Raw genomic sequence first — 12,205 nt, 5'->3', positions numbered from 1 at the left:
AGTGTGAAGGGAGAGCCCGGAGCTCAGGGTATCAGAACACAGGGTGTCAGCTTAATGCAGCCATCCAAAAGGCATGGCTTTCCTCTCTCCAGGAAGTCAAAGACAATGAGCTTGGCATCTTTTTATCTTTTCCATTTCAGGAAACCATGGTGGAAGCACTGTTGTACAGTCAATGTAATTATAGGTATAACTCTAGAAAGCAGAGCATCCCTGACTTAACTGACACCAAGTCAAAAGAACATGACCCTCGTAACACACACACACACAGACACACACACAGACACACACAGAGACACACATATAGATAGACACACACACAGACACACAGAGACACATACACACATACACACACACACAGACACACACAGAGACACACACATAGACACACACAGAGACACAGACACGTACACACAGACACACAGAGACACATACACACAGACACACACACACACAGAGATACAGACACACATACAAACATTTACACACAGACACACATACACATACACACACACACAGACATACGGTACATGTATGTCAGCTCAAGGATGAGGGCAAGAGGGAGCTCTGCTTTCTCATCCACAGAGGCTGTTAATGAATTCTTAAAGGATGCTCTAGAAATGAACTGGCTTACAACATAATCTTCATTCAGAACACTTTCTATAGTTTCCAATGGACACGGGGTAAATTGGCCTTTTGAATGTTCTCCAAAAGAGAACAGTTTCTTAGATTAAAAATAGCCATAATCACTCCGTTAGACAAGCTGCTTGGCAGAGGACTTAGCATAAAATTAAGAACAACACCCAAACCTCGGGTTTAGGTGGAGAGCTTGCACGAAATGTGTGATTCCCTTTGTTTAGGAGAGCTCTTTTTTTTAAATATTTTTTATTACATATTTTCCTCAATTACATTTCCAATGCTATCCCAAAAGTCTCCCATACCCTCCCCCCCACTTCCCTACCCACCCATTCCCATTTTTTTGGCCCTGGCGTTCCCCTGTACTGGGGCATATACAGTTTGCGTGTCCAATGGGCCTCTCTTTCCAGTGATGGCCGACTAGGCCATCTTTTGATACATATGCAGCTAGAGTCAAGAGCTCCGGGGTACTGGTTAGTTCATAATGTTGTTCCACCTATAGGGTTGCAGATCCCTTTAGCTAGGAACGCTCTTTAATCAGGATGAGCATGTGAGCACTTCTTACCTATCTGCCCAAAAGGATTTAAAAAGAATTTTCTTGATACTATATGTATATTTTCCAAATATAAATGATGTTTTATGTTACATATTAAATGCAACTTAACAGTATACACGCGCACACACATACACATATAATTAAGTGCACATATATCTTTGTGAGCAACTTATAAAAACATTCCCACTCCATTAAGTCACCTGCTTTAGGAACTTGCTAGAGCCCTGCCTCACTTAGTACTCTGTCCCTCCCTGAAGGCTCCCTGGAGTTTCTAAGAGGTTCAGACTCACAATCTATAGCGAGATGCCAGGCATCTGGAAACTGCTCTCCACACCAGAGCAAACAGGTAGCTTCACAAACAAGGAACCACTGTTAGTCTGCAGGCATCTTTTTGTTTCCATGAGAAAAATCAGCACAGGAAGGAACATGGGACCCATAATTCACTCATCACTGCCGGCTGGTGTCAGGATTCACAGTTGTGGACTGGTTTTGGCGTTACACATTTTTGTAGTGGTTCCTGTCTGAGTCATGGAGATAGATCCTGTGCTTAAGCTGAACTCTAAAGCCAACTCTATCTGTGCCAATACTTTCTATCCCCCGTGAAACCTATAGTGAACCCGTGGATGTTTGCCCCTCCTGGATTTCTTTCTTCAATCCAGACATGGGCGCTAGAGAGCAGGCATAGGCACATCAGCACTTCATGCGCTGTTCTGTGACTGCTGTTACTGTGCGTAGGACAACTTACCAGACTCTGTGGTTGCCTCCAAGACTGAGGTGATGGACAGAGCAGAGCGAGCACTGGCTTCTGAAGCTCATCCAAGGCAAACCCAGTAGCTCACCAGCAGCTCGAACCCAGAGGACTTAATTCATTATAGCATCAGGATCCAAGGAAGCATGGGTGACCAGGAACCTTCACATTGGTCATTTCCCTTTCTCTGACAGACAGGGAAGTCACATGGCACCCTATGTTCTAGTAAGTGACACTCTAAACTGTGTTCCTTTAGTCTGTGTTCCCACAAGGAAGGTGGAAATGTGTCCTGGGCCCATTGCTCACTTACCCTTTCCAAAGACTTCAGGAGGTTCTGTCTTTCTTTGAGCTTCTGAATACTGATTACAATTTTGTGTCTTGCGCCTTTGGTAACATTCTGTAATCAGATGCAACAATATATTAGAACATAACATATTCAGGAATCAGCTTAGAGGCTCTCAGAGGCTGGGCTCTACTTAGTCTTTTGTTCCTACATGTTCACAGACAGGCCAGGATACATTTCTCTCTTGTTGCTACCACTGACTCAAAACCCTTTTTAGTCAATATACTAACTCCGTCTGGCTACCAGTTTGCCCATGACCTTTAAGACAGAGAGCCACATAACAGCCAATTATCCCACCCAGTGTGAGATGTCTTCACTTTCACCATGTTAAATGACCTTTTTGGTTTTGTTCAGGACACTCCTGTCTTCAGGTTGTCTTACTTCAGTCCCTCTTGGTTTCTCTGGAGACTGCAGTATTGTTGTTTTTTGCTTTCTTGGGGCAAAGGACGTGAAGCCCAGTACCGCCCATGTGCACCAACCACCACACAGGGGAATTCTGTTCCTTTACGACCATCCTTTTCCTTTCCATTATGAAAAGTGGAATTTACTTCACTCTAGGTAAGCATGCAGAGTTGTGGATTTTTTATTTTAAACTGGCCACAGCAGTCAGGGGGAGGGGGGGACTTCCTTAGAATCTTGTGGATTGTAGTCGCTACACACTTCCCAGTAAAAAGGGTCCCTTTTTTCTAAGCAGGTCTCTAATGCAGCGTTCTGGCCATCTCTGTTCCCTGGCAACCATTCTAGAGTTTCTCCTTCACTAGTGAAGGGCAGAGGGTGGCAGGGGCATCTCTGCCCTTGCAAGCACTGGGGATATATTTCTGTTTTGCTGTACTTTTCGGATCCAGTGAATTCAATTATTTTGTAAAAGTTTGGGTCAGGCTCTAGCGCTACCATCCTTGGCAGGACTTTCTCTCTCTTTTTAAAAATCTGAACAACTGATGAGTTGGCTTTTTCTCTCAACTTTGACCTAAACACAGATTGCTCTTTCAAATAGTTCCTGTCAAACCCTGGGGTCCGAGGCAGCAGCTGAGATCCAAGCAGTGGTGGGAGAAATGTTAGGAAGTTGAAATTAGTGCCTTTCATTCTCTGAGAGTGTGCAGTGACTCTGGGCTTTGTCTTGTTCTCAGTCCTGGTATTTAGCCAGGCCTACAGAAGGGGATCTGAGGGCACTGAATAAGTACAGGAAAAGCAGAGGTCAGTGGGGAGCCATGTGGCAGCCAGGCCCTGCCCCACATGCTCCAATCTCTCCTTCCTGTGCAACGAATATTAACTCATTTAGACCACCGGTTTCTTCGAATTGTCGCTCAAAGGAAACTGGGGTCAATTTGAAAAAAAAATGCAAATAGCATTTTAAACAAGAGAAACAAAAACACACATTAGATCTGTTGGCCAGAGCCTGGCATGGCAGAAATGGTTTCTGGGGTGCTGTTGATGGGTGTTTGCCCTCAGATTTTGTGGGGAGAGACTTAAGAAGGAAGGGGAGATTCTGTTCTTTTATGACTTCAGAAGGGAAATAAATTCTAAGGCCTGGATAACTTAGCCGCCCTCACTGGCCCATGCCATTTGGGGTGGTCAGAAGAATGTATTTTAAACAGTTTACTCTGATCTCAACTAAGACAGTGTGAGTGATTTTGGAAGAGTGTCCCGGAGTGGCTAGTGTTTCCTCTGGCTGGTCCAGTTAGAAGTTAGTGGATGTGTGACCAGACTGGATAAAGAGACGAGGAATCTGTCCCTATCCAAACAAGTCTTGGCTTGGTGGAGGAAAGAGAAGAGCCAGGGGAAAGCTCTTGGGAACACTTATGTGATACCACACCTGGCAGTACCACAGGGTCTTCCTTAGCACCCAGAGTTTGAAGGTACACTTGGCTCTGTCTTTTCCTAACTTCCTCTCCCTTGCCTTGGCCCGTGACTGCCTGCTGGTCTTTATCTTCCACTGAACTGCCAAGGCAAGAAACTAGTTTACTCACCGTGGGACACCAGCCAGCACCAGGCAGCTCCTAGATCCGGGCAAGCTATGGAGTGGATAAGGTCTGTTTCTGCATCTAAGACAAGGTCTGTCTGATGCTGAACCTCAAGACCTTGTCTCAGGGAAGGGGCCCCTCAGGCACATACCTGAGCCTCCAGTTGACACTCAGTGAGGGCCATCATTTCCTCATAAGTCATCTGCGAGAAGAGCGCAGCGTACTTGTGCAGGCGGAGGCTTTTTAACCAAGCTGGAACATCTATGGTGCAAGATGCGCAAGAGATGGAAGGAGAAATGAAAGGGGCAAGAAGGGATGATGAAAGATGGGAGGGCAGAGAGGGGGAAGGGCGATGGCCAGAGGGAAAAAAAGAAAAAGTTATTACTTAACTTAGGTAGCAACTGATGGCTCACAGATTAGGGCTAACCTTGGCAACCCCACTGGGCCCTAAAGTTTACCTAGACCAGGCATTGCTAACTTGGGGTTTAAGTATTTCAGGAGAAACAGGAATTCCCTAGAATACTTGTGTGTGTGTGTGTGTGTGTGTGTGTGTGTGTGTGTGTGTCTAGTTTTCTACAGTTCCTTTAAAGGTATCAAAGGAATTCATCACAATAAAGTAAAACACAAAGAGCCTCTGCTTTAGCTGGGCCAACTTACTGTTGTCTTGGGAAGAACTGACTTAGAAAATGCCCAAAGTAGATACAATAGTCTGTGCCCTCAAGACACTATTTTTCTTTTTTTGAAACTTAGTATAAATCTCCGAAAGCTATATCAGCTACTTCTAGAAGCTAGAACCATATGCAGTAGTTGTACTCCATAACTTCCCTGCCTGGTGTTTCTTTCACCTTCCCTGGCCCCCTGTGGGATAAAGGGCATCCTGGACTACCAGTATTACCACTGTTGTGGGATAGCTGCCAGTCATTTCTCCATAAGAAACATCACAACACGGAGGACCCAAACCTTGCCTAGATCCCAGGATAAAGGAAATGCCAAGGTACAACTGAAACAAACCCCAGGCATGGTGTTTTAGAGTTCAGAAAATTACTGGACTGAAGAGCTACTGAATCATTACTTTGCTAATTGCAACTAAAATAAATCATTTACCCAAAGTCTCAAGTCAGAATTTTTGAGCTGATAAGACCTGAGATCATCTTTCCCTAACCCTACTCACCATACAGATGGCAGCGTTGTGCCATTAAGTCTAGATCACAGAGAAAGAATGTGGTCAAGTGGGGTCTAGAACTCAGGTCCTTCTGCAGCCCAGCTCTTAGCTACATTGCAGCAAGGACTACAGAGATCACCAGCCATAGAGCTAAGTAAATAGAGATTGAGAGTATTTTGAGATTCCAAGGTACTGGGTAAGTATCATTCATACTTTCTATAGGGCATCATCATATTGCTAATCATATTGGTCACAAGATTATAAAGTGGTTTACTCTGAGGCACTGATGAGCCGGCCACACACATTCAAATATAGGTGGGAACTTCGGGTTTTCCAATGTTTAAAGTAGATAGCCAGGACTGATGGAAGACAGTTTGCCTCCCAGGAAAACCAAACCCAGGAAAACCAAACCCAGGCTCAGGGAGTGTGGACAGGGTTGGTCTCCTTAAAAAAAAAAAAAAAAAAAGTCAGGCATAGCAGGTGATCATTGGCCTGCTGCTGAGTGATCTTGTGCAGAGCAAAGATGGAAGATTTCTGGGAATTAGAACTGAACATTCAGTTAAGGACAGACACCAACCATCGTTTCAGGCTAGAAATTACTCCATTCTTTGCTTGGAAGGTCTTCAATCTACTGTGACAAAAGAGATTCCCTCTGGGACCATCATTAAATAAACTCAGGCAAGGCTTTTCCAGGTACACAGTGCTAACTCTTACCATAATTTTCAGCACAAACCACCTCTGGATCACCATTTCTGGACATGCTAGCCCGTAGTCTGGTACTTTTCCTGATATAATGTCCTGGAGCCCTTTTACCAGACTTCACTCTCTGTCAGTTATTTGTTTTTGTGGAAACAGTGGTAACACTTATACAGAGAAGGGTAACCATAGGTTGACATCGGTAGCCAGGTTAACTACAGCTCTGGTGTTCTGATCACTTGGTCACCAGGTTTTGTGTTTGCCATTCATATCTTTTTTTCTTTCTTTCTTCTTTTCTTTTCTTTCTTTCTTTTCTTTTCTCTTTTCTTTTCTTTTCTTTTCTTTTCTCTTCTTTCTTTCTTCCTTTCTCTCTCTCTTTCTTCCTTTCTCTCTCTTTCCTCTCCCTTTCTTTCTTTTTTTCTCTTTCTTTCTCTCTCTCTCTTTTTCTCTCTCTCTTTCCTTCCTTCCTTTCTTTTCTTTCCTTCCTTCCTTTCTTTTCTTTCCTTCCTTCCTTTCTTTTCTTTCCTTCCTTTCTTTCTTTCTTTCTTTCTTTCTTTCTTTTCTTTCTTTCTTTCTTTTGAGACAGGGTTTCTCTGTATAGCCCTGGCTGTCCTGGAACTCACTCTGTAGACCAGGTTGGCCTCGATCTCAGAAATCCGCCTGCCTCTGCCTCCCAAGTGCTGGGATTAAAGGCATGGCCACCACGCCCTGCCATTCATATCTTTAAAAAAAAAATCCCAACCACTGCTCAGAAAACACAATGGTCAGACTCAGAGAAGTCTGGGTAATCCAGTGCTAAACTTTGATTCAATGCATCACAAAAGGGATGGAGCAGTTCCATGAACTCTCTTGTTCTTCTTGTTCTTCTCATTCTTCTTCTTCCTGTTCTCGTTCTTCTTGTTCTCGTTCTTCTTCTTCTTCTTGTTCTTGTTCTTCTTGTTCTTGTTCTTCTTCTTGTTCTTCTTGTTCTTCTTGTTCTTGTTCTTGTTCTTGTTCTTCTTGTTCTTCTTGTTCTTGTTCTTGTTCTTGTTCTTGTTCTTCTTCTTCTTCTTCTTCTTCTTCTTCTTCTTCTTCTTCTTCTTCCTCCTCCTCCTCCTCCTCCTCCTCCTCCTCCTTGTTTTTCTTCTTCTTGTTCTTCATCTCTGTCTCTGTCTCCTTCTTCTCCTTCCTTTCTTTCTTCCTTTAAACCAAGTGCCCTAAAGCTTAATCATGCAAAATCCACTGATGGTAAGATAAATAAACTCCTCAGACATGTTGCAAAGTTTAAGTCAAGAAGCATGAGGGGCAACTCTTGGCTTACTAAATGCTAGTTCCTTTCTAGAAAGTGACTTGGACAACTGGGGTCTCTTGGAATAGGCAGGTCTGGCCTCACTCATTTCTTCAAAATGCAGGTCAGAGGGTGAAGTTTTTCTAGAAAAGGTTCCTACAACCATTCCACAACAGGATGAACTAGGCCTTCCTGAAGACTTATTTCCAGACACATTCGTGGGAAATGTAGGCTCCTTCAACCTGTACATCCTTAAGGAGGTCAGCCTACTTGCACAGCGCCTAGCTCAGTACCATGTATCTAAGGAGCTACCTCTCTTTCCTGCAGGGAGGATGGGTGAGCAGTGAGAAAGAAATCTCAGTCCTTAGGAATGCAACCTCCCAGCTATACATTAAGACCCTGTCTCTACAACAACAATGAATCCCAAAAGAACAACAGAGAAAAACATAGCCAACAGACCATTCCCTCTCTGGTTGGTAGGGGAGAGACTTTCTCTTGCCAGAGATTTAAAAAGAACTCCATTAAGTGGGAAATAAGCAGGAGAAGAGTCTTGACTTTCATTCCTACATGCAAGAATTCCAGTGGCTGGGTTGCTGGATTCTCTAAGAAGTTAGCCAGGGATGAACTCCGAGAAAAGCTTAGATGTCAGTCTGTTGGAGGCAATGTTGAAAACAGTTTGAACTTCTCAGCTTGGATCTCCTCATTTCTGTGTGAAAAGCTGTGGCTATGGTTGGAAGAGTCTGCAGAGAGTCTGGCAGAGAAGCTGAAATGTAAATTCAGCATATATGTCTTCAGAGTACAATTGTTTAGCTTCATCTAGGTTGCTTCTGTTGGATATAGAAATGCAGGTCCCAAGCTAGAGAGACATCCTCTCATGGGGTGTAAGAGAGAGATACTCATGACGGGGGAATTCCCTGCCAACTGAGGAAATATTATTTACTCAACATTTACTAGATGCCATTTGTTCATGTCAGACTCTGTGAAGGCATGTTCTTGTTATCAAGGAATTTGTGATCCAGAGAGCATGACTGAATCCTGTGCAAAAATTATAATAGTTCCAGTCTAAGTGCCGAGAATACCCAAATCCTGTGGTAGTGCAGAACAAAGAACACTTGGGTTTGCCAAGGTAGCTGGAGGAAGCTCCTTACATCCCACTGCTTGGAAGACCAGCAGCTTGGAGTCCACTGGGAAAACCACGTTGTAGAAGCCATTTCATACAGTAGGAACAACAGAAGCAAAAGCCAGAGCCATGGGGACATTTAGGGTAGAGAAAACACCTGTTGAATGGTGGAAACAGAGACAAAGTGGGGACACATAGGCAGGTGGTCAGGTGCCTGAAATATGAAATGTCAAAACAAGGAAAGTAGAGTTTTGTCTTGTGGGCGATGGAAAGCTATTGAAATCTGCTCACTGGAAACCTAGGTGATATATTAGAAGGATGACGTTGGTCATGGGAAGGTAGCTGGAGTCTGTGAGAAAGGCCAGCCTGTGAGCTTAGGAAACCTTGAGGAGGACTTGAGGAAGGTGGGAGGGGGATGAAAGGGTACAAACTGATGGTACTGGGACGTCAGGAAGAGTAGGGAGGGATGGAAACAAAGGAACTGAAGATGGCTCCTTTGGTTCAAGTTTGGTGAGAGGGAAAACAAGTAGAGAGCCAGCAGACTAAGACCTTGGGAGAAGGCTGAGCTGAAGAACCACTAGCCTTGTCAACACACATGCTTGCTGGCTTTGTCATGGAAGTAGATGCAGTCACATAGCCAAGGGACACTGAGTGAGACCAGAATAGAGCCATGGTGAAGCTTTGGGGTGGCAAGCCTTGAGGGGAGACGTTTAGGAAGAGAGGGCTCAAGCACCATCATCTATACGCATAATAAGAGGCCTTGCGAAGCCCCTTCCAGCTCCTGTTGCAGGAAACATTGGTTTATCTTCGCCTGGCCATTTTGGGTAACATATTTATCTTACATATGTGCTATGTACACCCGTAGGTCTTCAGCAATGGAATCAAAGTTTTACACTATGTCACTTTTTTTCTCCTTTTAAAGTTTGGATACCTTAACTACAGAGAGATTTTGTGTTATGTCCTTAGCTCACATGGAAGCTGGGTTTCAGTGAGAACCTGGGCTGCTTTTCTATTATGCCTCTCATGCCAGGTCAACACGCTATGAGTCACCCAGCCTCAAATGAGCACAAGCTGATGAGGGAGGCAAAGGAGGGGGAGAGATGAAGGTAGCTCTTTTTCTAGTAGAGAGAAACATGGATGAGCAGTTTTTCATTAGAGAGCGTATTTGTGGCACTCTTGGTACCTGATGACAGAAATCAACTCTTATTCCTCTCAGAGCACTAGGCTGATCTCAGCCTTTTCTCTAAGATGTGGCTTGCATCCTTGGTCTCTGAGGGAGAGAAGAAAACCAGAGGACAGGGGCAGAGGGACTAACACCTCACTGTTGAGGTCAGAAAGAAAGCAAATCCTGCAAGAATGAAGAGCAGCCGTCTAGTGATACCATCAAGGCTGTCTTTATTTTTTGGTCAGAGCAGAACAGTGAGCCTAGTTCTGTTCTAGGCACTGAGCAAAGGGCGGAGGCACCCTTGTTGGGTCCTCAGAAGCCAGATCCTCTTGGGGGAAACTCCTGGATCCTGAGGAGTATCCAGGTTGTTTCAGGAGGGCTCCCTTCTCATGGGGACATACCATGAGTCTTTCTCTGAACACATGAATGTGAGGTAAAATACTTCAAAGACTTAGATGCAAACAGTGAACTAACTTTCTTTTGAATGCTTCTTTTGACCACAACACTCCACAGTGCTGTCTTTAAAAAGCATGCTTTGTACTGCTAAAGGGAAGCTGAGGTTCTTAAAGGTCCCAGATGAAGGTGATACACACTCAGAAAAGAGTGCAGGCTAGAAATCCTGAGACCTTCAGGAACTACGAGGAGTCCTGGGATTTGCTGCTTAAAGACATCAGAGGTCTTAGGTTATCAGAAGCTATTAGCACAGTTCCATGGCCATGAGGACCCATTTGTGCAGTGCGGGTCACATGTCGACATTACAGAGTTAAAACATACACACACACACACACACACACACACACACACACACACACACACAGAGCATTGGATTTATTCTAGTTAAATGCATTCAACACAGCACCTGGAAAGGCAACTTTCTGAATCAAAATCATTTTCCATGATGGCTGATCTGAAAAGTGTCCCAGCTACTTAGGGTGTCAAACCTTGCCCACTCCATCACTCAGACTTTGACGACCCTCAGAGGTGCTGAATTCAAAAATCTTTTCTACAAGGTTTTCTCACAGTTTCCCCTGCCCCCCTCTCTCTCAGAGCTCACCTCTAAATAATTTCACTTCCAATCTGAGAGAGGCCAAGGCTCAAAAGCTTACACTACAAACACGACCACAAATCCTAAGCCAGCTATTTGCTAGGAGACAATATACTTTATTTGCTATGTGGAGAAAAAGTTTACTCAAGTTCCAGCTGAGAGACTCCCTTGAAAAGACAAACATTTCCCACAGTCAATGGCCTTCTTTATTCCTATCAACTGTGTGTCTGTCAAGGTTACTGCAGCCAGGAGTTTCCCCTTTTTGTCTCTATTATGTCTATACACACATAACACATCAAGTTCTATTATCTCCATATTTCTGTGCTAATGGGAAGTGTCAAGTCACAAGTATACCCAGTTGATGTTATTCTGCGATAAAGAAGCTACAACTTCCACCAAGAGCATATAGTACCAATCTCTACTCCCTCATCCGGGCAATCATTCTTGCTACAGCCAAATTCTCAGGCTTTCCCACTCCTGGCATGTGATCCTCCAGAGGGATTTCCCAACACCCTTTCATGCATGCATAACACTGAAACTGCCCCGCTGGGCAGGGCAGGAGCGCGGTGCCCATGTGGGGTCCACTGAGCACTTGCATACTTTCCCAGGACCACTGAAGGTTGCCACATTTACCATTGTGGCAAATTGTCCCTCATTAATTCTCATAGGCCCTGTACCATAGAGGACATCTCTCTTTAGGTGTCCCAGACAGAAACCTAGGGGCCATTCTAAATGCTACCCGTTCACATTCAGTGGTCACCAAGTCACTTGCTCAATACTGTTCACATTCAGAGGTCACCAAGTCACTTGCTCAATACTGTTCACATTCAGTGGTCACCAAGTCACTTGCTCATTACTGTTCACATTCAGAGGTCACAGAGTCTTTACAATTCAGTTTCTCATGGAGGACTTGTGTCACACTCCTTGGTCTCCATTCTCACTGACACTTGGTCCAGTTTCACTCGTCTCACCTATTCCTGAATAGCCCCCATCTCTCCATTGGCTTTCATATCCAGAGTCCCCTCTCCTACTTTCATGAGCATTGCACACATCGCTGTGAAGGCTTCCTTTCTAATATGCAGATCTAATCGAGTGGTCCTAGTTTAGAAATTCCTCCAACAACTTCAGAATTGAAGGCACAATCCTTTTAAAGGTCAAGGAGCTTCCTCTGCAGTGCCTTGTACACTCCAGTCGTGGGCTGTGCCCCTACCTCACACAAGTTCACAATGCCCGCTCCCTCGGCACAGAATTCCTTCCGTCCATCTGTTCTGGCTGACCTGTAATCATACTCTAAGGCTCGGATCCAGATCTCATCCTCCTAGAGACTTCCCTTCTGTTTGAATTAGGGCTGCTCTTGGTGATTGTCTCAAGCCAGGACAAATGTTTAAGAAATCATATTCCCACAGCAGTCTTCACATCAGGTAACTGGGTTACGCGAGTCTCCTAGACCTAGAAGACTCCTCACCTCTGTCTCCTAATGAGTATGAACGTGAGCCAGGGATTCACCCC

At 44.5% G+C, this 12,205-nt stretch overlaps 1 protein-coding gene across 6 annotated transcripts in view; it reads right to left on the bottom strand.

Moving 5' to 3' along the window:
• Positions 1-12,205, bottom strand: part of Samd4 (sterile alpha motif domain containing 4) — a 222,853-nt gene that overhangs the window by 37,096 nt on the left and 173,552 nt on the right. For all 6 annotated transcript variants that reach the window (NM_001037221.2, NM_028966.3, XM_030248082.1 and 3 more), the window contains 2 exons: positions 4,393-4,502; positions 2,248-2,334 (listed from right to left, as the gene is read on the bottom strand). In NM_001037221.2, coding sequence (NP_001032298.1) covers positions 2,248-2,334; positions 4,393-4,502 — 197 coding nt within the window. The remainder of the gene's footprint in view (positions 1-2,247; positions 2,335-4,392; positions 4,503-12,205) is intronic.

Source organism: Mus musculus, chromosome 14 (assembly GCF_000001635.26).
Source record: "Mus musculus strain C57BL/6J chromosome 14, GRCm38.p6 C57BL/6J".
NCBI classification, from domain to species: Eukaryota; Metazoa; Chordata; class Mammalia; order Rodentia; family Muridae; genus Mus; species Mus musculus.
The sequence above is the reverse complement of the archived record's forward strand: the minus strand, read 5'-3'. Positions and strand labels throughout refer to the sequence as shown.